Genomic DNA, 26,507 nt, shown 5'->3' with positions numbered 1-26,507 from the left:
TCCGAATGAATAGTTTTGCTTTTCAATTTTTTTAATTATCACGTATATCACGCAATTCCTGAATCTGACTAATTGTTTCTTATTATCATTTTATTTTTTTTATAAATTCGAACAATATATCAGTATACATGCAGATGTCTTACTGTGAACAAAAAGGTTATAACCTTTGATAATAAGTGCTTAAATATTTTATTTGCTTAACTTAGGAAAAGACAAAATTACATATGTGACAAAAGCCGATCACAGCAAACTACCAGAACTAGATGAAAATACAAAAAAGGCTTTATTTGAAGATGATGATGAAAGTTCAAAAGGTATATATATATATATTTATTTGAATATAGCTTTTCCTTTAAAAATAAGTGTTAATAAAATGAATAAGTGTTTTTTTGGAAATAGCTAATAATGATATGGATAATGAATAAAATATACAATATTAATTTCCTTAATACTTTATTTAAGAAGATATTTTAATTAATTGTTTTTTGATAAGGCATATATTTTTGTGTATTACATTTGAAGTTAATAATGTTTGATTGCCTAATAATAGTTTATATTTCATGTATAATTTGTAAATTATTTTTAATACTTATGTAATAGATGAAATTTGGAATCTATTACTATGTATCTAGGAACTAATTATTTATTACATATGTATCCACTCTTTTCTTTTACCTAAAACTTTTAAAAGGGCAAAAGTTGATAAAAAAAATGATATTTCACTCTTTTCTTGTAGATTAAAAAATGATGATTGGTCCAACTTTCTATTACACATAGATTAGAAGTTGATTTTAGTACTTTGAACCTTTTTTTTAACTCAACTCAAAATAGTAGTTAAAAAATTTATAAAACTAAGTCAACATCTTACTACATCTAATCTTTAGACATCTTTTCTAATATCAAAAACTTAAATTGCATTTGACACTAAAAACAAAAGCTTTTACTTGAGTTCACTATTTTTTAACAATCACAAATAGCAAGCTAATAAATCCAAATTGCTCAAATTAGCATATGAAAAAATAAAATTAAGGAGAATACCACACTATACTATATTCACAAAATTATTTGATTCAAATTTGAATTCATAAAATTGAATAATTTTCTATTTGTATTCATACGAATAAAAACACTATTTGATTTGATTATTTAATTTATTAAAAATAATTATATTAATGAAATTAAAATATTGATTTATAAAGGTAGAAATATAAGGAACATACTCACAATAATTTTGAATACAATAGAATATTGAATAATTTTGGAGATGAATAATCAAATATTTATGAATAATTTCAAATAATTTATAAATTCGAGGAACCACACCCTTACTCTATTGAAGGAGTTGCATGATTACTGTTGTAATATTTATATGATAAAACTGTCTGTCAATCATTGTATTTTTATATATTATATTCTAAACTGTCAATCATGATAATATATATATTATGAGATAGAGTCTGTATTTTATATATTCAATCAACTTATTAATATTCAATACTCCTACATATTCAATAAAATTGGAATTTATAAGTGTTACAATTACAGACATCACAGTAATTAGAGCGTTTGGGTTAAAACGGAACATTTCATACATATTCAATAAGTTGATCTAATATATAAAATACAGACTCTATCTCATAATATATATATTATCATGATTGACAGTTTAGAATATAATATATAATAATACAATGATTGACAGACAGTCTTTACCCCCACATCCCTAGGTAGAAATAATTTGATGGTCCTTTAAAAACTTTCAATTTCAAATATTTGAACAGATCAACAGATTTATTTTTATATATAAAAATTAATATCTGATCACTTTATGAGTGTAATTAAAATGGGGTTTGATTAAATCATACGTTTAATATAATCATTTAGCCATTTTTTTTCTATAAAAAAATTAATCATTTGATATATCTAAAATTAATAAATGATATGTTTTGAACTAAAAAAAATGCTCATTTGTTTAAAAATTTTATAATGAATACCATTATCACAAAACTTTTTTAAGTAACTTTAATATATATTTATTGCTTAACAAATTATAGATATTTTATGAAAGACATGAAAAATTTAGGCAAATATATTATGATTTTAGTTAAATACCTTTCTCTTCTCTTCTCTTCTCTTCTCTTCTCTTCTTCTCTCTCTTCTCTTCTCTTCTCTTCTCTCTCTTCTCTTCTCTTCTCTTCTCTCTCTCTTCTCTTCTTCTTCTCTTCTCTTCTCTCTCTTCTCTCTTCTCTTCTCTTCTTCTTCTCTTCTCTCTCTTCTCTTCTTCTTCTTCTTCTCTTCTCTTCTCTTCTCATCTCTTCTATTCATTATATGAAGTAGAATAAAAAATTAATTAATGGAAAATAAATTGTTAATTTATTAAAATGTAAAAAAAAATACATTATTATTATAATAAAAAACTAAGAGGGAAAGGGGAGTGTTTCGAAGAAACACTTGTAGTTCCCTTTTAGGATTTCAAATTGGATTTTTTGTTTGAGAAGTAGGGACTCGTTTTTAACCCCTGTCCTTATTGAAATTATTCTACCCAAATATATACATACATATATATATAACAAATTAAACAAAAAATCTTTTCATAATAATAAAATTGACCTCTAAATTTGACAAAGCCTACATTTATAGTAAATTTTTTCTTTTATAACCTCTTGTTGGACTTTATCCAACTAAATGTTTTATTTTTTTACTTATGTGTGGGTTATATTAATTACGATTTTTTTTTTATTGACTCATGATCTTTTATCTGTAGATTCTTATTAAAAAAATAATGATCCATTTGTTGCCCAGTTTAGTATAAATGAAGCCTAGCTGATATTCGTTTACTTAACAATTTTAAATAATTACATAGTAGAAGATAGCCGAGCATAACAAGAGGTTTTTAAAAAAACTTAAAATACATGGCAGTTCAATAAAAAATATAATTCTAAAATGTTCCTTAAAATGTCGCCGGTTTAAGGCATTTATGTTTATATAATAATAAATAAGATATACTTCCAAAGCATATATATATTTTTTTATCACAAATTTTTTTTTTTTTAAATCACACATGCTAATCGTAGGTTTAATATCCCCCGATGGCACCATAAATTGGAATTGCCCTTGTTTGGGTAACATGGCTAGTGGACCCTGCGCCGATAAATTTATGGAAGCTTTCACTTGTTTTCATGAATCGACGGCTGAAGTTAAGGGAAGCGATTGCTTGGAAAAGTTTTCCAATATGCAGGTTTGTTTTTTTATAACTTATTTTGATTTTTTAAAGTTTTGACAATCCTTGAAGGAATTGGTTTGAGCGAGAGCGCACAGCAGAGGCGGCCTGGCTTGGGTTCCTTAACACATAATTCCTGGCCCTGCCCGAATTCTAGAATTTTGATTTTAATTCCTTTTCTTGCACAATAGATCTCTAAACTGAAAAGAAAAAAAAAATTGGTGTGGCATTCCTAATTTTTTTGAATTTTTTCAAATCATTTATTTGTTTGGGGGGTTGGAAATAGGCGAATATGAGCATGACTTAAACGACGACGCTTACGACGTGCTGCATATGCTTTGATTAAAGTAGTTATGTTGAACGGTGTTATTTAGCCAATTTTAGATAAAGATTTTAGCCAAGATAATATTATGTAAACCTCGTGATTTTATTACATCTAGGAGCAAAATCTCCAGCCATGTTAACCGTTTAACACTAACATTGACTAAAGAAAAGAACCTAAACCTTTTCGAAGACTTTGAAAGAATTCTAATCACATAATTTGTTCTTAGATATGTATTTCGTTTTTTTTATAATAATAATTTAGGGGTAGAAAAATATATTGTGCCTAAATTTGAGTTATTCTTCTTTATTACAAAATAATTAGGTACCTTTCAATTGTAAGTGACATTTAAAAAAATCTTATTTTTTTTTTATCTAGTCCAAAACGAAATTTTTTGATTTTAATTATTTGCCCTCGTGGAATAAAGAAAATTGGCGCTATCAATTTCGAACTACTCCCTAAAATTTTGTAATACTGTTCTACTACCCCCAAAACTTTTTGGTCGGTCTATCTGAAGATTTTTTAAAAAAATTAACATTTTTGCCGTCTAAACAATTGTCAATTAAAATATAATACATTTCCCTTACTTTTTTTTTATAGCTATAAATTAAAAAGTAACGCTTATCATATGTATATAAATAAAGATGATTATAATAATATTTTAAGATACCATTTATATTATAAAATATTATATTCATCATATACAAATTTAAAATAGTTTGTTCTATATTGTTTTATTAGATTAGTTTATATCCTTCAGGGTTTCTCTCAATATTCAGAGATAGTTATTTTTTGGTTCGACGAGACTTTAATACCTATTTATTTAGTGCTGTTCAAAACCTCAATTTAACCACAACGAGATTTCAGCCAAACCAAATTTCCTAAAATTCGTTTTGCTAAAAAAGGAGGACCAAACTTTTCTATCATCTACTGGAAAACTCCAGGCGTAGGCAATATTTGTTTGGCCCTAAATGATCTTCCCCATTTTTTTTAAAAACAAAATCGGCTAATCTAAATATCTAACAACGCTACTATTTATTAATGGTAAATTTTTACGGTTACACTCTTATTTTTGCTTATTAAGCAACTTTATGTATCGTATATGCCTGTGGATAAAAAAAAATGCCTTCAACAAATATATATATTTTTTTTATCATTTTTCGTTTTTAATTCATTTTAAAAAGTCTTGTTTTCAACAATACCCCAAACTTTACGGTGACTACGGTGATGGAGAAAGCACGATGAGCAAAGATTTAGATGGTGACAGTAGTGCTGGTTTGGCTAGCAACAAAAATGAGGCTCGCGCCGATATCGTAGGACAAAATAAAGGAGACTCAGAAACGAATAAGACCTACTCTTCTAACACCGGTAAATCAAACGGCGACAAAAAGGCGACACACGAGCACAATGAAGGAAATTTGGATGCGAACAAAAAGAGTGAACCATCATCTGGCGATACGAAAAATTCGACCGACTCTTCTAAACCTAAAGGTAACCCGGCCAACAGTTCGAAATTGATGAGCCTATTTTGATCTCGCCCTCATCCCGTCCATCTTGTCACTGGATTCTTTATTCGTTCTTCTTCGCATTTTTTTTTAATTTACAAAAAAGGAATACTCAATTTTTTTGCGTAAATCACCTCATAAATAATATTGAACAATCATTTAATTTTTTTTTTAAAATATATACAAAGAAGAAAAAAATTCCATAAATAGTAAATTTTACTAAATATAATTATACAACATTTAATAATTGAAGTTTCCTCAAACCCTAAATTTTAATCATTTAAAAAAAAAATTTTAAACCCCTTATTTATAAACAGAAATCTGTCTAGTCGTCTATATAGTTTCCTTTAGACAGAATAAAAATGAAGGTTATTTAGATTTAGTTACACTTAAAGCAGAACTGGGGGTGTCCTAGTTCAAAATCTGAATAGACTGGTCTAAACAGAGATAAGTTTCAAAAATAAGAAGAACCAGGATATGGGCATAATCTTCTTTTATTAATGATATACAAGTGGATTTCGCGTTAACTGATCTTAGTGGGATAAATATTTAAAAAAAAATAGGAATGGGAATTGATCCATTAGAAATAGGGATCCGATGTCACTTGATATACTTCTATATTATACGATAAGCATAATACAAATTTTATTATAAATTAAATTAATCACGCGGTGTTTTTTTTATATAATCCATATTTATGTAATATACAAATGCAATAATAATTTGTGGTGTTTTAATACAATTATTAAATATTTATAAATAATAGGAAAAAATATATATTATTTTTTTTAAACTATAAAAAACGGTGAAATGTCATTCATATAATTTGAAATAAAATGAGGTGTGACTTTTTTTAAAAAAAATAAAATTCTTGAAAAGAGGTAAATTTGTTAATCTTACCTCATAAGATATTTTTAATTTCTGATTCATATATCAAAATGATTTATTGATTATTCATTATTGGCGTTAATCCTAGAACATTTATAACCTTTTAAACTTATGTGCCCGTTTTCTAATTATTAATTGCCTTTTCTTTTAAATTTAAATAATATGAATTATTTACAAATTATGACTTCAAAAATAATAAAAACAGGGGGGGGGGGCAAAAAAAAAATTTTTTCTTCTTTTTTTAATCGATTAAATTTCCATTGGCGAATATATTATCAGGGTCCAATCGGAGTTTTAAAGCTCGAATAGCCTCTAAAGCGGTTGGTGAAAATTGGGTGGCCATCCATTGTTTCCTGATTTTGCCTATCCCATGATGATGCGAGAGATTGCCTCCATTTTTTATTATTTCATCTCTCGCGCTATCCTATAGAAAGTCCATATTTTGTCCGGCGCATTTTTTTATTTTTACAAAAACAAAATAAAATTTAACTTAATTTTTGAATTGCTACTAAATACTAAGGTAAAATATATAATTTCCTTAATATCGATTTTTTTTCTTAAAAAAACCTTTCTATATATTTTAATCAAAATTTGGAACCTAGATGAAAAAAAAAGATGGTACCGATTCCTATAAATTTATTTAAAAAAAAAAATTGTTCTGGATTTTAAATTTTGACGCGGTTCCAGGTTTCAAACTAAGTAATAAAAAAAAATGGGAAAATCTTACAGTTTTTTGAGCAGTAAACACGTGGGATTAATTGCACTTTTATTAGAACCGGTTTTTGGAAATGTTAAAAATTGGGTTTAATGAAGGGGGGGGGGAATTCCCGAGTTGCCAAATATGATTGATGAAATGCCAAAAAATATTAATAGAAAAAACAAATCGTAAGAAATCAATGTTTAATTCCCTCTCCAAGTCATGGCTTTTAAATTCGGTCTAATTAGCTACGTAGAAGGGGGGGGGCGGAAAACGCGTCTTAAAATATTTTATTTAACTTCAATTTTTCTGTATATCTTAATGGGATCTATCTTGCCCATTCTTGTATCCTTTTTGATATAATTGGAGTTGAAAGCCAGGTAAAAATAAACGCAAGCGCCTGTGTCGTACGTTTGGGTGACTCTTTTTGGAAAATATTAATAATAAACTTTTTCCAGAAACTTCCTAAATATCCGTTATTTTTATTGTATTATAGAACAATAATTAATGAAATATAATATTTTTATAAAGAGTTTTTGGCGTGATTAGAATATTATTATCATATCCTCTTGAATCGACAATTGGCTCTAATGAAAATTTTAAAGGTCCGATCCGACCAAGCCCAATGTCTGCTCGATCTTAGATACAAGATATATAGTAAATTGACTTTTGAACCAAATTTCAAAGTCAGGTCAAAAAAATATTGGATATAATGCCTATTAATGTACTACTATTTCTTGAGAAAATAGTAGCTCAAATATTGAAGTGCTTTATTCAACTCATGACATTTACTATTTTTTGCTTTTTAATTGTTTTATATAATATTTTTGAAACTTTCAATTTTATATTTTTCTAAAATAAAAACCTACTAAAGGTCACGAAGTAATAAATCTTTGAGAAATAAGATAATGCATCAAACTTGAATTATATATATATATAATTAGCATATTCACCCATAAAAAATTTAAAGACTAAGATTTTTTAAATCGTTTAGGCTATGTTTACTATAATACCAAATATATTTTCGGATACAGAATTGTTAAAATATCAAGGCAGGACAATATTGTATCTAAATACATTTTTTTAGTTGATCGGTTACTGATATTATCGATATTTGAAAAGTATCTTTTAACGACTTTGTTAAATAGTATATTTTAATAATATACCTGCATGAAACAAAAGGCGGAAAAGTTATACCATAACGTTCTGCGCAATCTCTCCGAATCTTGTCTTTCACGTTTCGGCACAAATCTATAACCCTTAAATATTTTTATATTTAAGAATTAAAAAAAAATTATAATCAGCTTTTTTTTACCTTGCATAATATTCAATTCAATATAAAATATTTATATTGCTGCTAATTTTCAAGACCCCTTTTTTAAATATTCTAGATAATTATAAAAAATTTAATTTACCATTCATTTTAGCTCTGATATTTAGGTAAGGACCATTTTTTATTAAATATATTTCCATAAAAAAAATATTAAAATAGCAGGACGTAAGAAATGAATCATTTAAAAAAATTCACTTATTCGCTAAGAAGGGTAATAAAATATAAAAATTCAAAAAAAAAAATCATAATTTAAAATGTATGAAAAAAATATTATATATTATAAAATAAAAAAAAACTATTAAAATTTAAAATATAAAATTTAAGGGTTCATTACTTATCCCAAGGCACAGCTGTTTCAAAGGACTCCGACAAAACTCCGAAATCTAGTCCCAAATCCTTTGTTTTTAAAAAAAAATATATGATGGTATATGTTTAGTCATATTTGGTAAAAATTGAATCTTGGTAAACAAATAGAACATTTTATAAAATAGGATATTGGAAGGGAACTAAAGTAATCATAAAAAGTTTATCACTTTTGAATGTTTATTAATTTTTTTTTTCAATTAAAACATTTACTTGTTTCAAATATATATAAGCAAAATTATAATGTTATAATTTTACCTGAAAAGGCGTTAAAAGATATATTAAATTTAAAAATAAAATTACAATGCGGGTATTTAAGGATAAATTCAAAAGAAGAATGATTATAGGTTGTTGGTTTAATTTTAAATGTCTTTGATTTATAAGCTTGACTAGAGATTTGCCCCTTTTCCCAAAAGAACAGGAAGTTGATATAACTATTATTTCATGAAGACATGAGAGTATTTTTGGCTATTCTTTTCGGTAATTTCCTTTAAGTAATTAGCTCGGTATAATGCACGTTCTGGAAAAACAAAGACATCTCTGTAAAGAGGAAAATCTTTAAACCAATGATAATGATTAAAACGATAATAGAGAAGATATCTTGTTTTTTAATCAACATGAGCCCAGCATTTTATCAACTTCTGAATATTGGTTATAGACAAGACCGGTTAAGAATGGCTAGAAGCGGCCTATCCATGGAAAAACAATTAGATCTTATAACGAACGACAAATTTAGATATGCAATGGAATCAGACTGATGTGATGGAGCGTTGCCAAAAAATAAAACATTGACTCCATTGTCTTTTTTTTAATAGATAAATATATGAGAGATCGGTGAAATAATTAAGGATCATTCAAAAAGTGTTATATGGAGCTAATATTTCCACAGCTCGAACCGCGATCGTTTAATTATTAACAGTATTCCACCTGCTGGATATACACTCTTCCCAAAGAATAAAGGCAACTATTGGGAATTCATTTGTATTGGCATATTTCCTTCTCTCATAGCAATTAAGATTCACTATGAATTATTCAGAAAGAAGAAACGCCTAAAATACCTTAATATATGTGTCGATAACATTCATGCCATCAGTGTATCAATTTCTCGTTCTTACAGAAAAGAGGCTAAATCTCCTCTAGCTGTAATCAGTTATAATTTAAAATTATTCAAAGAATCCTGGCCATTGCATATGATTAAGACAACACTTAATTATTCTCCTTTTTTAAATGGCCCTATTGGTTTTATATCTAAAATATTTTTAACCCCTTTTTAGGCACAATTATATTATAATTCTAAAAAAAAATTAACATTGATTATTGACATCCTTAAAGAATAAAAGAGAAAAATTATCCAATAAAGTTATAACTTTATCTTTACATGGGTTTTAAATTGTCATATAGAAAATTACCAGAAAAAAAATAGATTAAACTTTCTAAGAATACTCTTTTATTATCATTAAATAATGGTTGGGAAAAAGTATTGTTCAAGTGAAATTAAACGGTAAGCCAAAGCAAGTAGCCTAAAGTAGGAAGGTCCAACAATTTCTTCCGTAAGGGTCTAACTAAAAGCATGCTTAATCGATATTAGTTGACGACTACCCTGAAGGAGCAGATGTTAATGTTAATAAATTTATAGAATGGATTTTCTCAGCCCCCCCCCCCCCCCAAAAAAAAAAAAATTCTGTTTATTACCCGTATATATGCTATGACGAAGGTTAGTAGGTATCCCCTTAGCCCGTTTTCTTGTCCACCTTTCAAACCACTATTATTATTTGCAATAATTAAAAAAATTTATGGTAAAAAGAAGTAAAATAGGGGACCGCCTGAAAATCATGGTACTCATTAGGCATGGGCATTTCATGAATTTATCTTAAAATTAATTGACCATTCAAAAATTTAATATAAATTCTAAATTTTGTCTTGATTTGTTGATTATTATAGTCGGTCTTACATTTGCAAGACTTCGTAGCTAATATTTTTAAAAATTTTAGAAGGGTAAAAAAAAATCGTATTTAAAATTTATTTCCTTAATTAGTAAAGCTAAGTAAATTAACAGATAGCGGTATATTGTATGTTATGTACCAAAATGAATAATAATCATATTAGGGTTGGGAAACTACAATTGCACACACACTTTTACCAAAATTTTTAAAAAAAAACAAAAAGATAGAATAAAAATTTTATAACATCCGATGTAAAAGGCCATATGAGTTTTTTATTAGAATAGGTTAAACATAGTATTAGATCTAATAGATTTGAAAAAAAATTAAGTCTTTCAGTGAAAACTGACTATATATGTTATATCATATCCAGAATATAAAAATGAAATAAGCTTGACAAATCAATTATTGATAGTTAATTTTAAAACTGATTATGATACGCGTCGACGTAGCGCGCTAGATAAAATCGATAAAAAGTAGTCACGTGTTCCATAATACCTACGCTAAATTTTTAATATGACAAAAAAAGGTAAGACAGATGAATTAGGAAGGTTAATAAACGGAGATAGATAGAACTGTATAATAGTCGCTTGGCTTAAATCCTCGCTCAAATATTAAAAGTCATAAACCATAAAGAAATATTTTTTATATTTTTTTTACCCGTGCTTTGAAACTATGCCGTAAACGCTATTTTCCTGTGATTCCAATTCCTTGCAAAAAAGGGAAGAAAAGGAATAAAAAGTTATTTATTACATTCATTCTACAAAAGTCTTAAAGGCCTGGCCGGTTCCTGTTTTTTAAAATGAGGTCATGGATCACCCCGGATATTATACTTAATGATCCAGGACCGGTTTATGAAAATTGATTTTAAGGCCCGGCTTAAAAGATCCAAATTGCTTATAGTAGGGCTGTGCCGATGTTAAATTCCCCTTGGTTAGTTATAATCTACAAAATTCATAACCATCTTGTAATGTTAATTAATAAAAATATTTAAATAAAGGTTATAAAATAAAACAAAAAAATTTTTAATGGAGGGGGGGGGTATCAGTATCGACAAAACAAAATCGGCCTATTTATTGCTGATTCTAACGCCATAATAATATTGTTTTATGATCAAAAAATTATATGCCATTCCGATGCCAATTCTGAGATATACACATTTATATAACCAGGGTCATTTTAAATATCGAAATATTGGCACATCCCTGAGATTACTGATTAGGAGTTAAAATCGAATAGCTCCACCCACCCCTCCCTCCCTTCTCACTAAAGATAGTGATTTCTTGTCTAATGTCAATCAAAAGTCGATTTGTATATTAGACAAAAATTAAACTTCTCAAAAAGTTTCGTTATAGATAAATATTGAGAGAAACCCAACTGCAAGGGGAGGAACGCTTTTTTTTAACATTACAAATTTTAGATGAAGACATGATAAAAAAAATAACAAGCAAGCCAAAAGAAATTAAACAATATTTGAAACGTACGGATGCCGGTCCAATATTGCGGATATCAAATAGATATTGATCGGTAAAAATCGGCATTAACCGATCCGAAATACAATATTTAATTTATTTTTTCATCGTATATTTAAATCATATAACTTATTTCAAAAATTTGTTTAACGCTAATTATACAACATTTAATATGTATATCAATATTCAGATCAAAAAACAAATTTTTTTTTGAATATCCAAATAATAGCAAATAAAATTATTCGCCATTTTGGATGGATACCGATGAAAATTTCCAATTTTTCTATTTTCTCTCGTTCAATAAAGAAATCGAAAAGTTAAAAATTCAAAAAATACCTTAGAATCATCGGCTAAAAACATCAAAGTCGCGGCGCACATCTCCTTGACGTCAAATTTCTTCCATTCTAACAAATAAAATTTTTGCAAGGAATTCAAAACGCTCTCGTAACGATGCTTGACAGTATCCGCGTTAGAATTAGTTTCTTCATCAACGCGATTAGAAGGTTTTAATGCTTGTCCTAATAGAAAATCAAATTTTAAAAAATGAATTTAGAGGGGGGGGGGAATGGAGGGGGGAGACAGATATATTTTTGAGGCCAATTACGGATACCGGAAGTTTGAATTTGGCGAAGAACAATCCTTAAAAGATACTTTTCAGTATAAAAAATGGAAATAAGAGAGTTATCCAGATAGACATAATATGTAATATTTTAAAAAATCACTCGTTAGGTTCTCCATAAAGGGGACGCCAAAATAATCATTTAAAAAATGGAAGGATATAATAGAAAGGCTTACGGGAAAGTGCTTACACATAACGGATGATATGATCGATTTAAAATGGTGGGCTCTGGGTATGAAATATAAGATTTTAGTGCTGCGCATGCGCAAGTTATTTAATAAAAAAATTATATTATTTTACCTAAAATAAATTGAGCATTGTCTACTAGTCTTATGGAAGCCGGGGCGCATCTCTTTAGTATAAAAATAAAAACAAAGAAATCATGAAAGATAATAGTTATTTTCATCTATGTAATTCCTCAAAAAAAATTTCTTTTCTATTTCCATTCTTTATTTATTTTAATCATTTAATTTTCTTTTCTATATCAATTCTTTATTAACGTTTTTCATTTAATTTTCTTCTCTATTCATTCAATTTTTTTTTTACCCCTTCTTACCTTTTTAGCTATTTCTCTCAAACATTCTACTCCGGCATTGAAATTCGGAAAAATAACAGACCCATATTTTTGTAATCGAGGTAATGGTCTGATTTTGATGGTTGCCTCGGTTATGACTCCCAGAGTGCCTTTTTGAAAATTGTAACAAACATCGAAATCAGCTGTAATCAGTATTCATTGGCTCTAGTAGAACACCAATGAAAAAAAAGTATTTTGGCAATTATTTGACAGGTCTGCGCCTACGTCATCTTATTTTCATATTTTAAATTATTGAAAGCCATCGGTTCGGGTTCAGAAAGGTATAGAAACCGAATAAAATGTAGGCGGTTGTGTTCAGATTAAGTTTAAAACCATAAATAAATCTAGTTACTTTGTCACCGGGATCATGAATATTAGTGGAGAGTAATAAGAACTTAGGGAAAATATCACTTTTATTATCAGTGGACTTGATATTCGGTTTTTCTTGGGGAGAAATATACATTTCAGATGTGAGAATCATTTATAAATTATAGGTATTTATTAGTTATAAATTATTGGCATATGGCATCAATTCAAATGGAGGGGGATGTGGCTAAAAAGACCTCCGTTTTACCTCTCGTATTTTATTTTATTATATATGTTGTTCCTAGTGGGATTATAAAATCCATGGAGGATTCATAATCCTTAAATTTTTAAATTTACTAATGGACGATTTCAAAATTTGAAAGAATCGATTTGACCGAACGTAGTATTCGAGCAAAGTGTAAGGTAGCCATATTGTAAATTTCAGGAAAATTTTGACGTGAACCTAATGTTGTAAAACGGTTCCATTTGAAGCGATGATTTTTAAAAACGGCTAACTCAATTATTTTCGCCAGAAAAATATTCCAGAAGCCTCGAGATTTCGCTAACAGATTGTCCAACCTTTCGTTCCATCTATGATCAAAATCTTCAGGTTGACCTATTATTTTTCTGGATAAAATATCGAGTTAGCAATCGGCTAAGAGCCGTTTAACAACACTAATCTCAAGTAAACTAGGCCCCTAAAGACTTTTAGTATCTTGGGGTGAAAATCAATTAATATACGCTTTTATAAAATCTATAATAGTGATGTTAAATTACCTAACTTTGACCAAACTCCCATATGGCGTGGTCAAGATTATCCCCTAAAATATCGACTTAAACGGCTAAGTTTACAACTTAATGACTTAATGATAGAGACTATTATTTTTGATTTAAAACTTGGTTAGGTCGTTTTAGAGCTGGTCCAAAGTTAGATGGTTTAACAACTCTAATCTATAATTTATAGAAGCTATAATAAAATTCATAAAAATAAACTAGGTTTCCCCATTTTTTTTCTTTAAAATAAGCAATTCCTAAATGAGCAGATCAATACATGAAATATACAATTTACAGTAAAAAAAAATACGAATAATTTGTGATAAATGAAAAGAATTCGAAATATCAATTTGAGCTTATTTGAAGATTATTCTATAAAGCTTCTTTTGGTCAGCACTCTTTTTCAGAAAAGGGGCGAAATATAACTTACCTTAAAATGTATCAGATAATTTATATCCTTCTTCTAGTCTCCATTTGTGGATATATCTTCTTTGGCTTTACAATTTCTCGGAAGAAATATTACCTGGATATAAGAATTTTTTTTTTAATGAGCAACTATAATATATTATAGAATTTAACCTCTTAATGGTTAACGGTGCAGATATGCACCAGGCTAGATTTTCTATTTAGGATTATTTTTTTCGGCTAATTTTTTTAGAATATCATATTTGAGCATTAATCAATGTAATTTAAAAAAATTGAGCATTTTTATCCACTAGAAAAATCTTGACCATTAATGGGTTAATATCCTTTAATAATTCCAATTTTTGTGAGAAATTCGACTTTCAAAATGCGGTTTACGTTGAGCAATATGGCGGGCATTTACCCTAGTTCGTAAAATTTTTTTGCTTCTTCTTAGATGAACAAATTTGATGAAAAACAAAAGTGTGACATTATTAAAAAATAATTGAATTTGAAAAATGTGACTAAATATTATATGATATACTGTGTCGCGTTACGGGATTTCCTAGCGATAAAGTATTGCGTGATAAAGTTCGCGTTATAAAATGATGCCAGGCGGCGTAGATGTACGATATACATCCGGTCAAATCAGATACTCTACATTTAAAAATCGCCCTCGGTAAATGATTTAAAATTAAGCGATTCCAAATCGTAGTTGATCTCGCATCCCAATATGATATATATTTATTTATATAGTATAGTTATCATAGGAATGACTAAAAATATCGGAGTATCCATTTATAAACTCAATCATGGAAACGGTATTGAGGTTTCCAAAAAAAGAAGAAGTAAAAAAAAATATTGATGGCTATAAATAATAAACCGAGTATAATGTAATTTATCGGTATTTTTTACCTTCAGAACCCATTATGAAGTGGTGAACATCAGGACCTGTGGAGGATCGAATGTCCTGTTATATATATATAAGGATATGTGTAATTAAACTAAAAACCTTTTCGCCCCCGAGCCTATAAAATAAATTTTCAAATCCCAGGCAAGTTTAAATACAGAATAATACCTTAGGGGATACTCGGGACTGGGGTGTAAGGATATATTTTAAAGCAGCAAGGGACAAACCCCCGATTAATTTTGGATTTAAGGGCACCGCCATATTACATAATAATCCTTTTAAAAAAATATTGGGAGGGGGCGAAAGGGCAAATTTGTAATATAAGCGTTAGTATACCGATCTATAAAATATTTGTCAATCAAATATTTTCCGATACACAGCCAAAACCGATCTAATAGAGGTTATTTGATCAGTTTTTGATGAATCGGATCGGAAGAATCGCTATAGCCATTGATCTTGACTATAATATATTTGGTTTTCAAATTTTTAACCTTAATTTTTTTTTCTTTTAAAAATATAAATTAATTGAAAAAAAAGACCTATTATTACTTCAAAGTTTTTGCATATAACTCCCCTAGGGGTGACCATTTGGATGTTTATAACCTTTACATAAAAATAAAATAAACAATTATTTAATTTATATTAAGTAAAATAATTTTTTTGCGTGATGGAAAAGAAAATGTTAAAAATTTATATGCAAAAATAAGGATGAAAAATTTAATAGAAAACTGATAATTATATTATCAAATAGGTACAAAAAAAAAGAGTTTTATTATATACCAAGTTTTCAATATTCCCGTAAACATTTTTCTTCATGCCGGACGCCCTGGTAGCTATCCACCCACCCAATGTGCTGAACTCGTAAGAATCTGGCTCGTGACCAAAACAAAATCCCCGCTTTTCTAGCTTGGATCAACAAAGTTATATGCAATATAAGATGTATTAAGAACCTGTTCTGTGAAGTTACATATTTATTTATTTCCTTCCTCCTTACCTTCCATGATAATTAAATATATATATTTTGAATTTTGAAGAAAAAAAGGAAAAACTTGAAAATTGAGTTCTTGGCCTATGATACCAGCTTGTACTCGGGCAGTGAGATTATATTCATTTATCCAAAGTATCTTAGCCTTTTCATTATTTAATTGTAGTGGACGAAACGTAGGGTTAAATAATTAAAGTTCCTATACTACAATTCAAAAAAAAAACCATTATTACTATATCGAACCAAAATTTAATTTTCCGGTATCAAAATGGCGGCTAGTATACTAAAACCTTTTAACCTAATCATCTTCTGACTTACCTTAACCATATATCTGTCTAGAATTCATTAAATATAAAATGCACCAGAAAAGTTATAAAAAAAGGTTTTCTCAAACTAATTTCGACCTTCCTTTTTTCCCCAAACCGGACCTCTTTTTTTTAAAATAGAAACGATTAGCTGGAAAAATAATTGTTGATAATTCTTTGAAAGATTCAAAGTCTAGATTACATTTTGTCAAAAAAAATAATATTAAAAAAAAAAGAGTCTAAGTTTAAACCATCTGACTGGTATCCAAAGATATGATAATTCTTTCATCATTTTCTGGACATATTAGAGCCTCTGTAACACTGGTCCCACCTCCAAAAGGAATGATGATGTATTTATCCTTTTCTTTCTTTGATTTATCCTCACCATTTCTCATATCAATGCCATAAAAATCGGCCACAAAATCAACAATGATCTTGACTTGGTTATGATTTTTGGGCCAAACAACAATATCCGGAAGTTTCTTTACAGTACCATCTGTTCTCAGAGTGTATATTTCTTCTAATGTGTGACCTTTTATTGATAAATATCAGTTTAATCATTATTGTTAAAGAAAATACAAGAAATTTTATATATGAAATAATAATCTTTCAAAGATCATAAAATTTAAGATTTTTTTAAAGAAGATTAAAAAATTTTTGTTCAAAATTTGTCAATATATATAAAAATTTACTTATAAAATTTTTTATAAAAAATTTGCTTTTGTTTAAAAAAAAATTCCTATTATTCTCAAAAAAATTTGGGAATATCCAAAATCACTAAAGATTTTTTATTATGATGAGCATTAAACTGTGGTAATATTTGTCTTCTTATAATTAATACCAAATTATTTTATGATTCATTAGATTTGATTTATAATGTTTTATAGAATAATGTTATAGGTTCATCTTTTTTTTTTTAAAAAGAAATAATTTTAAATATTTGGTGGATACATATAATAAGAGTAAATATAATTTTAGAAAATAATATCAATTTTTTTTTCCAAATTGCAAGAGAATTATAAAAAAATTTATGGAAATATAAAAATAAGAAAGTAGCTTTAAAAAAAATGATAGCTTTTACTTATGTTAATAAACAATACATTTAATTGGTATCAGCAAAGTGCAAAATAAAAGTTTGCATAACTAAAAAAATAATTATTTTTGACTTATAATCATCTTCCAATTAATATAAAATTTTAAATTTCAGCCCACCTATATAAAAAAGGCAGTGTTTATTCTGATTAGCCTTATTAAATGACTAGCCAAATATTTTAGCCAGCCAAATATTTTAGCCAGCCAATATTATGCAAGGCTGAACATTTTGTTCATGAATAGCAGAAAGGTTAAGACATCTATTAACAAAATCCCGAGACTTTAAATGATATTTTGCTTGATAAAAATATTGGTTAGCTTATTTTTTTGAGCCACTTACAATACTAATTCTGATACATTTTAGATGTAAATGAAATAAATATACACTATAAAAATATAAATTATTTTTTATAAAATTAGAAACCATAAGCTCTGAATAGGCAATCTTCAAAATCCAAACTATAACTTATATCTTCATTCTCTAAAAGTTTTAATATTGGTAGTATTTTTTAAATTGAGCCACTTACAATACTAATTCTGATACATTTTAGATGTAAATGGAATAAATATATACTTTAAAAATATAAATTATTTTTTATAAAATTAGAAACCATGAGCTCTGAATAGGCAATCTTCAAAATCCAAACTATAACTAATATCTTCATTCTCTAAAAGATTTACAAGCTTAACATTTATGGTACATATCTCAGCTTTTGATATATTTGGTTTTTCCTAAATTTAATTAAGTGAATAATTTCAAATTAAAATATTTACTTGGACAGTTATTTTTGAAGACATATTGATGCCCAAATTATTAATAACCCAATCTTTTAAAGATGACAATACATAACCAGAAAGCATATATCTATAAGAAACAAGATAATGAAAAAAAATTAATAAATAATTTATCTAAATATAGTTTCATTATACTAAAAAATGAAGATATAACTTAACTACTGCCAGTAAATTGTATGTTACCATTATCGTTAATTATGAATTTTGAATCCTTGTAACCCCAACCATTCCATTTTAGAATTTGTTGACTAATATAGTATAAAAATCAATTATTTTACATTTTTTATTGATATTTTTATTATTATAATTCTAAGTAGCCATTATAAAAATAAATTTTGAAAAAATACTACTTAAAAAAATTAATACGTTCAAATTTCATTGAATATATTTTTCATACCGCTCTCTGGGAATTTTAAATCTTTTAGAAGCCATATGATTTTAATGAATGAACGGGTATTTATAACAATCTGTAAATCGTCATCCTAGAAATTATAACAATTAAAAAAAAGTTTATAAATTGACATTATTGTCTAGTTGTATTCATAATAAATCATATAAGTGATATTCGATGTTTATTTTTGAATCTTACACAATCATTATATTTAGAATCACATTCAGTTTTAATATTGATATTATTCATGATAATGGTTAGATTTGAATCGCTCTTAAAAAAATTTATATTTTCTTTAATATATTAATATAGACTAATAGATTTTTCTTGAGATATGTTATTGTAGCTTACCATAGATGAATTGTTTTTTTTTATCATATTAAAATGTGTTTTTCACATAAAATATTTCGCGGTCATATTGAGATTTAAACATTAATTTTATTAACTTAGATATACTTTAATATATGAAATCTGTCGCAATCTACATCTAGTTCCTTCATTTATATTTAACATCATTGTAATAAAATTACAAAACAAGAATTAACTTTTGTAATATTTTTATTTTATTGGTCATTGTTTAGCACTGTAATAATATTTTGAAAAATTTCTATTTTCTTTCATAAATTTAGAATTTATTTTGAATGAGCGACGACTTAAACTATAGCTTGTTTTGCGGAAACATTTCTGAAGATACAACTGAAGAATTGTTATATGAATTATTTTTACAAGTTTGATTTCTAACGAGGGATGCAAAAATTTATATTCTATGTTATTACTTAGGCTGGTCCTGTTGAAAACGTGAAAATAGCTACAGAGAGGGATGGCAAAAGAAAACAATATGCCTTTATAAAATTTTGTCACGAGATATCTGTCCCTTATGCAATTGATTTAATGAATGGTATTAAATTGAACAACAATGTGCTTACTCTTAAATGTAGGAAAGGGTCAGCACATGAAAACAATGATCTTTTTGGTTTAGAAAATTTAAAATATTCACAATATGATATAGAAGCAGCCAACAAGCTAAGATGCATGAAATATCAAAACCTATTTGAAAATATTCTGATCGAAGATACAAAATCATTAGCAGAAGATGAATCTCCAGCAAGGAAACCAGAATATATAAATGATTTAAGGCAAAATTTAAATATTATTAAATCTAAAAACCATATAGATACAAAGTCTATATTACCACTACCAACTCCTTCTTCAATCCTTAATATGAATGCTCCATATAATTCTCAACAGTACAATAATTATAGTGGGCCATATTCTAATAATATGAATTATTTTGATCCTATAAATTATAATAATTATTATCAGCAAAATTCTATGTATCAACAACCTTATATCAGTGACCCATTTATAAATCAAAATTATTTAATGAATCAAAGTTATTCTTATCAAACTCCCAATAATCGATCATCAAAATATTATAATAATATACATGGTTCTGCCCCTAATCATCAATCACAAAGTGATGGCTACAATAATTATGGTGACTTTGATGATAAAAGATACAATTCTCACTCATCACACTCCTCCAAGGGGAGAAGAAGCAGAGAATATGATTCTCCCTATGATAGAAATAATAAAAATCACAAAAACAGATATGATAGAGAGACTGATGACAATTATAGAAAAGAGAAAATATCTAATAGACGATGATATTTTTAAAATGAAATATATAAATCAGGTTTGTAATATAGTAATCATAATTTTATCCTGATAGCTATAATGTATAATTTCAATACTTTAAATTTATTGTGACTAGTAATTTTAATAATCATTGCCTTGCAATGTTTTTTAAAAAAATATATCCCAAAGTAAATTTTTATATCATGATAATAAAGGTCAGAGGAATCAACTATTTTAATATATCTTCAACAAAAAATTATATTTCTATATTCTTAACCTTGGTTAAAAAAAATTATTTTTACTTGCATATACTTGATTTTTTGGTTAAATAAGAGCAATATAAGTTGTTATATGTTAATAAAATATTTATAAAATTGTTTTATTTCAATAAAAGTGTATGATTTTGCATTTACTAGTTATCAGCATTTTCTAAGTTCAAACATGGCAAGCACCTTTATTAGGCCTTTCATGGGCACATGTTTTTTTAAACAATGGGTGGGTTTACTAAAAATATTTAAATGATAGGTAAGAAAGTGTGAATACACTTATTTTTTTATTATTTAATAAATTAAAATAGATTAAAGTTATTTTCTTTTTTAATAATATATTAATAACAAATCTTGTGATTTGAGTTTCAAACGATCAGCAAAACCTTTTACTTATATTTTATTAATATTTTTTTATAACATCATCCTTAACTCATTTTTTAAATTCCTCCCACCTATCCCCCAAAAGTAGAACATTGATACCTTGATCATTTTCATACTGAGAACCTACTCATTCTTTTAAACATATAAGAGAGACTAAAGTACTTTGGAGTGGGGTGCCTTTTACCTCAACTGAATAACTACCACATTACTGAATAAGCCAGGGACATATAATGAAATTTGAAAGGAACCATTCCAAAAAATACTATAAGCATTTTAATATATTACATAGCTATATATAGTATATATATATATATATACAGTGTTGTAATGATTTAATGAAACATATTGACGATTTAATTAAAACTCATCCATATAAAATTATTTTGTTTACAAAATAATTAAAATAACAAAAGGAATAATAAAAGAAATTTCCATAATGCTTTGTCTATACTTTAATTATTTTTGCAAAGAAAATAATTTATATGGATGGGTTTTAATTTAATCATTAATATGTTTCATTAAATCATCACAACACTCTATATAATTAATCATTCATAAATATTCGTTTATCAGTTTGTTTTTTTCTCAATTCCAGTTTACCTTCGGTGCACACAAATTATGCGTTTTAAACGCAAATAAAGCATTTGAAATGATATCCTACAAATTGGTCAAAATACCGCTTGGCGTTAGAAACCATTTTTAAAAAAAACGCAAACTGGTTTGCTTTTATTCATTACTTTTTTATTCACCCATCTTGCACTTCGTCTACGATTAATCATTTAAGAAGTCGGTTATTTTTCTAGCAAGAACACCGACAAAACCTTGTTACCCAGATAAGATTGATAAGGTTTCCTTCCTAGTTGTTTAATAAATATGTAAATTTAATTTAATTATAAAATATGAAACATAATATAACTTATCTTTTAAAATGGAATATCTAGAAATTGATGAAATAAAAAAGGCAGACGATAATATAATATACAAAAATCAATCCTCTCTTTTTTTATAACAGTTAAAATTTTGAATATACGATAAATAAAAAAATATTAAATTTATATACTAAAAATTAATAAAAATATTTTTTTTATTGACTTAAAACTTTTAATTTTAATGGCTAATATATTGTGTTAAAAGAATATATGGTATTTATTTATATTAAATTTAAATATTAAATGAAATTTTAAAAAAAAATTTTTTGAAGTTGAACGTGTACGATTTTTGCCAATAAACGTTGAACGCGTGGAAATGTTTACAGCACTAACGATAACTAATATAAAAGAGGAAACCTTGATTTAAACAATGGATGCTTTACGTTTTTTTAATTAAAATGTACGACAAAACATAAGCGTTCAATTTGTGCTCACTTTTAAAAATTAAGATTCATAAAAAAAATATATATTATCATATTTGAAATAATTTTAACTGTTTTATAGTAAAAATGAATATTGTATAATAAAAGTTTTTAATTTCAATAGATATAAGTGTAAAATTTTGCTATGATAATAATTGGAAAAAAAAAATAAAATTAATTATATATTTTTAGAAACGCGTTCCAAAATACGGAACGCGAACGACGCATATTTTATGGCTCAGACAGGAATGCAAAAATGCCTTTGTTTCTTATCCCTGAATTTAAACAAAATAAACCAATCTAAATAAAACATTTCGCTATTTAAAAAAATTAATATACATTTTTTTTTAAATATTGCTCGTTTTTTTTAAAAATGGACACTTATCTCATCACGTGGTAAGTTGTTTAAATTTACGTTGTAAGTTGGTTCGCCAGAAAAATGAGGGTCTAATCTAAAGTCCAAAATATTTCTCAAATTTTGGAAAAAGGAAACTCCACAATATCTTATTGCTATCCGTCTCATAATTCTCTTCCAAATCTTTCTTTATTAGCGACATTTTATATTTTAAATTAATTAACAAATCAGATGTATTATGCAGATTTCGAAATATTAATTTCAAATTTAAATATAAAGGATTATAATTTTAAAATTATGGAATTATAAATAAATTTTATTAATTTTATAGTGTATTTATTATATAATTTGAAAATAATGAAATAGCGCGCTACCGCTATCCTTATTTTTTTTAAATAAGTAACGCGGCATAGCAGGCCCATACGCGGGGATAATTAAATTTTTTTAAGATGAAATTGTTATTTAAAAATATCATGCATAAATTTATTAGGACTAATAACTATTTCTAACGAATAAATATATAACATAATTAAAAATTAAAATTGCATATATATATAATGTAAAATTGAGCTAATTTTTCAATTATCTGATCCGTGCTTGGAGTCAAATGCCTGGCAATATTCGAAAGGGCCAAGCTGTTCAATCTACTATCAGAAGTTGTAATTCTTAGGTACTTTTTATTCTTCTTAAAGAACATAACTAATGGGAAGAGTTGCTAATATATATAATAATTTTACATTGGGAAAATAAACTAAAAGATGTTTTGCAAAATACCCATAGCATTCTTTGGGACTATAGTAAGCATAGTTGGCATTCAGCTAATAAAGCATCATGAGATACTTTAACATCTTCATGAAAAAAAAACTACTAAATATTTTATTTTTTTTCTATCACCATCTGAAAAAGTTTGGGAAGGCTTTTGTGGAAGTAATATCTGCAGATTGCTAAGTGCTGTCTGATAAATTTAAAACCCTTCATTTATTTGGGTTATAAATGTATCTAAGAGAGGGATAAAGACATTTATTTTATAATATTCTTATACTGACCCTATATAAATGTTTGGACGATGAGCTTGCCTTGCTGCAAGTCGAGGGAGATAAATATTAAACTCGCATAGCTATGCTTATGACTCAACAATAAAATATGAAATTCTTCATCAACATAACTTTTAATTTTCTTGAGTTCTAATAAAATTTTCTCCGCTATTCTCATCATCTCAATCAAGTTAATGTTATACTTTTAAAAAGTATTACATAAAATAGTTGTATAATTAACTAATCTATTAATACATTCTAATGAGAAAAAAAATTTGGTATATTGAATCCAATAATTTGCTTGCTTCTGAGGAAACTCTTTCACGCCATTGTGATATTTGTAAGAGTTTTAATAATCGGCTCTTCTAACTGTTACTGCTTGTTGGCGAAGACTCCATCTCGTTGGACAAGATTTTAGCGATTTCTTTCTCCTTGTTAGACAAGGAAGTTAAGAAATAATATGTTTAAAATATTTTGTTGCTTGGGGTATTTCATTAATGCAGAATCCCTTAATGCTTTAATTTTTACAAGATCACGAAAATTACCTTCATTATCATTATTTTTGTAATTGAGCTTCCTGAATCCAAAGCCTTGACCTCAATAGTTAGTTTTTTTGCTATTTTAATCCTTTGTCAATGTCAAGAAACAAGAATCATATCCCTACTTTGAATTAATTTGAAGGAATAATCAATTCACAGCGTTTGTGATAATTTGTTTTTTAATGATTGTCAAAAATTTCTCCAGCACCTTTGTACTTAAATAGATTCTTAACAAGACTGTTAAGCTTAATTAAATTTCTTCTAGCATCTTGGGCCAAACTGGACACATATCTTGCAATTACATTGTCTCGAATAGAGTATGCTAGCTATAACTATCTAGTAAAATAGCTGTTTTGAAATTTTAACTTGCGATTAGCACATATAGTTTGGTGGATATTAAAGATGGAGTTATTATATAAAATATTTATCATAGATATCTCTAATACCTTTTTAAGAAGTATACGTCTTTCTTCTAGGCTAATTATAAAATGTTTTTGCCTTTTTGTAAGATGACTAGGATTTTCATCATCATCAATATGTTTAAAAAATTTCTTTATGTCCATAATTATTATTTGACTAGAAATTTAAAAATGATAGATAAATATTATTTCTAAACATGTTGGAATACATTTCTGGTAAAATTAGATTATTAAATTTAAAAAAAAACGCTCTCAAATTATGATTTAAAGTTGAAAAAATAACACATTGCCAGAAAAACACATTGACGCTAAATAGGCCAAGGAAAACTTGAAATCGAGATCAATTGATAAAATAACTTAGATGAATGTGATAAATAAATGTAATTAAATATATATTTAATAAGAAATAGATTGGAATAAATATTATAAAATTAAAATATAAGCAATAATATTTTTTAAAAATATATCCGGCACCTGCATTTTTTTGGCTTTAGGGGGGGGGGGGATTTGTCCCCTCCCGCTGCGTACGCGCCTGCGCCATAAATATTGCTATTGTAAAAAAACTTAGAGCTCTACTTTAACATCTATGCCTCCCTTTAAGTTGAAAGAGCTAACGACTCCACTGCTAGCTAGTTTTGGAACAGGAACATGGTGCAAATTAAACAGCCGGAAGGAAATAGCGTTTTTTTTTTGAAAAAAATTTTGTGTGCTTAATCCCAAAACCATATTTTTTTAAAAAAATATTTAGAACTTTCGGTCCAGGTTACAAAGTCTAGTTGGATCTTTCTTTTTAATTTAATTCAGTAATTTTTATTTAAATATTTATCGTAAGATCACAAAACTCGATTCTATACTATGAAACGTGTCGAACTTTTTGCTATATTGATTCAGTTAAGATTCCAGGAATACCATATTTAAAAGTTCGGTTCTCGAGGGATAAAAAGTTTATTTGAGATTAAAAAATTGAATTTTATAAAGGGGCCCGAAATTTTTTTTAAAAAAGTTTTGCCGGCCCGGCCCGAACCCAAAATTTTTTTAAAAAGCTTTGCCGGGCCGGAATCCGAAATTTATTTTAAAAAAATTTACCGGCCCGGCCAGGCCCGAATTTATTTAAATAAGAAATTAATTTTTATAATTACTTAAAATAAATGACATATGTTATATAGCGTTTTTGTTTCAATAAATTAAATCAAAAATTTTTACTTTACATAAAAAATTCAATATTAAATTGATAAATTTAGATATATTTAATAAAATTTCCAAGGTCCGACCCGGCCCGAAATTTTTATAAAAATATTAGGCCCGGCCCAAACCCGATTATTTTAAATAGAATTGCCCGGACCGAAGCCCGTTCGGACCGAATACGGGCCGGGCCTAACTTTGCAGATCTCTAGTTCAGATTCCAAACCGTTGTTATTATTTATAAAATTGATTGTTCTTAACGCATTTTGATGTAAAGTATTTCATTTGAATCAATTTGTTAAATAGTCGCCTGCCTGATTATATATATATCACATGATTCCTTTTTGCCAAAATCTATAAAAAGGATGAGATTTTTATTTTTGTAGATTACAGTTTTCTTTGCCAATAAAATTAGTAGTTTTTAAAAGTAAATTTATCAATTGTGT

General features: G+C 27.0%; 3 protein-coding genes across 5 annotated transcripts; 2 read left to right on the top strand and 1 right to left on the bottom strand.

Annotated features, from left to right (window-relative positions):
* LOC135929394 (mitochondrial intermembrane space import and assembly protein 40-B-like) lies at window positions 1-5,858 on the top strand. Its single transcript, XM_065465948.1, has 4 exons — window positions 1-156; window positions 207-314; window positions 3,075-3,238; window positions 4,727-5,858. Exons 1-4 carry the CDS (start codon window positions 129-131, stop codon window positions 5,072-5,074), a joined length of 648 nt encoding a protein of 215 aa, XP_065322020.1. The 5' UTR covers window positions 1-128; the 3' UTR covers window positions 5,075-5,858.
* Window positions 5,859-21,962, bottom strand: LOC135930073 (alkyldihydroxyacetonephosphate synthase, peroxisomal-like). 3 transcript variants are annotated; one of them, XM_065466858.1, is made up of 19 exons: window positions 21,919-21,962; window positions 18,900-18,984; window positions 18,667-18,750; window positions 18,482-18,578; window positions 18,319-18,439; window positions 16,867-17,147; window positions 16,375-16,455; window positions 16,106-16,231; window positions 15,875-15,928; window positions 15,331-15,385; window positions 12,916-13,043; window positions 12,660-12,711; window positions 12,077-12,258; window positions 10,929-10,978; window positions 10,021-10,090; window positions 8,300-8,361; window positions 7,799-7,891; window positions 6,932-7,055; window positions 5,859-6,359 (listed from the first exon to the last, which is right to left on the bottom strand). In XM_065466858.1, the coding sequence occupies exons 2-19, from the start codon at window positions 18,932-18,934 to the stop codon at window positions 6,177-6,179; spliced, it is 1,878 nt and encodes a 625-aa protein (XP_065322930.1). In that variant the 5' UTR covers window positions 18,935-18,984; window positions 21,919-21,962; the 3' UTR covers window positions 5,859-6,176. The 3 variants fall into 3 exon arrangements, with proteins under 3 accessions (XP_065322930.1, XP_065322931.1, XP_065322933.1); XM_065466859.1 differs by lacking the exon at window positions 21,919-21,962 and having other exon boundaries at window positions 18,482-18,572; window positions 18,662-18,750; window positions 18,900-18,930; XM_065466861.1 differs by lacking the exons at window positions 16,375-16,455; window positions 21,919-21,962 and having other exon boundaries at window positions 18,482-18,572; window positions 18,662-18,750; window positions 18,900-18,930.
* On the top strand, window positions 19,505-20,832 carry LOC135929801 (RNA-binding protein 7-like). Its single transcript, XM_065466522.1, has 2 exons — window positions 19,505-19,621; window positions 19,674-20,832. Exons 1-2 carry the CDS (start codon window positions 19,535-19,537, stop codon window positions 20,559-20,561), a joined length of 975 nt encoding a protein of 324 aa, XP_065322594.1. The 5' UTR covers window positions 19,505-19,534; the 3' UTR covers window positions 20,562-20,832.
* Window positions 21,963-26,507: the final 4,545 nt, after the last annotated feature.

This window comes from Gordionus sp. m RMFG-2023, chromosome 5, assembly GCF_954871325.1.
Source record: "Gordionus sp. m RMFG-2023 chromosome 5, tfGorSpeb1-WG-v2, whole genome shotgun sequence".
Taxonomy (NCBI): domain Eukaryota; kingdom Metazoa; phylum Nematomorpha; class Gordioida; order Chordodea; family Parachordodidae; genus Gordionus; species Gordionus sp. m RMFG-2023.
Note: the sequence above shows the minus strand (reverse complement) of the source record. Positions and strands in the feature narration are given on the sequence as shown.

What these genes read in the sequence shown, in the direction of transcription:
- LOC135929394 (XM_065465948.1), top strand. Translation starts at nt 129, where the DNA reads ATGCAGATGTCTTACTGTGAACAAAAAG. An exon ending in GTCTTACTGTGAACAAAAAG is followed by an intron (nt 157 to 206) that starts GTTATAACCTTT and finishes TGCTTAACTTAG; the next exon opens with GAAAAGACAAAATTACATAT. An exon ending in TGATGATGAAAGTTCAAAAG is followed by an intron (nt 315 to 3,074) that starts GTATATATATAT and finishes TGCTAATCGTAG; the next exon opens with GTTTAATATCCCCCGATGGC.
- LOC135929801 (XM_065466522.1), top strand. Translation starts at nt 19,535, where the DNA reads ATGAGCGACGACTTAAACTATAGCTTGTTTTGCGGAAACATTTCTGAA. An exon ending in TATATGAATTATTTTTACAA is followed by an intron (nt 19,622 to 19,673) that starts GTTTGATTTCTA and finishes GTTATTACTTAG; the next exon opens with GCTGGTCCTGTTGAAAACGT.
- LOC135930073 (XM_065466858.1), bottom strand. Translation starts at nt 18,934, where the DNA reads ATGGCTTCTAAAAGATTTAAAATTCCCAGAGAGCG. An exon ending in GGTAACATACAATTTACTGG is followed by an intron (nt 18,579 to 18,666) that starts CAGTAGTTAAGT and finishes TTATCTTGTTTC; the next exon opens with TTATAGATATATGCTTTCTG. An exon ending in ACGGGAATATTGAAAACTTG is followed by an intron (nt 15,929 to 16,105) that starts GTATATAATAAA and finishes TTTTATGTAAAG; the next exon opens with GTTATAAACATCCAAATGGT.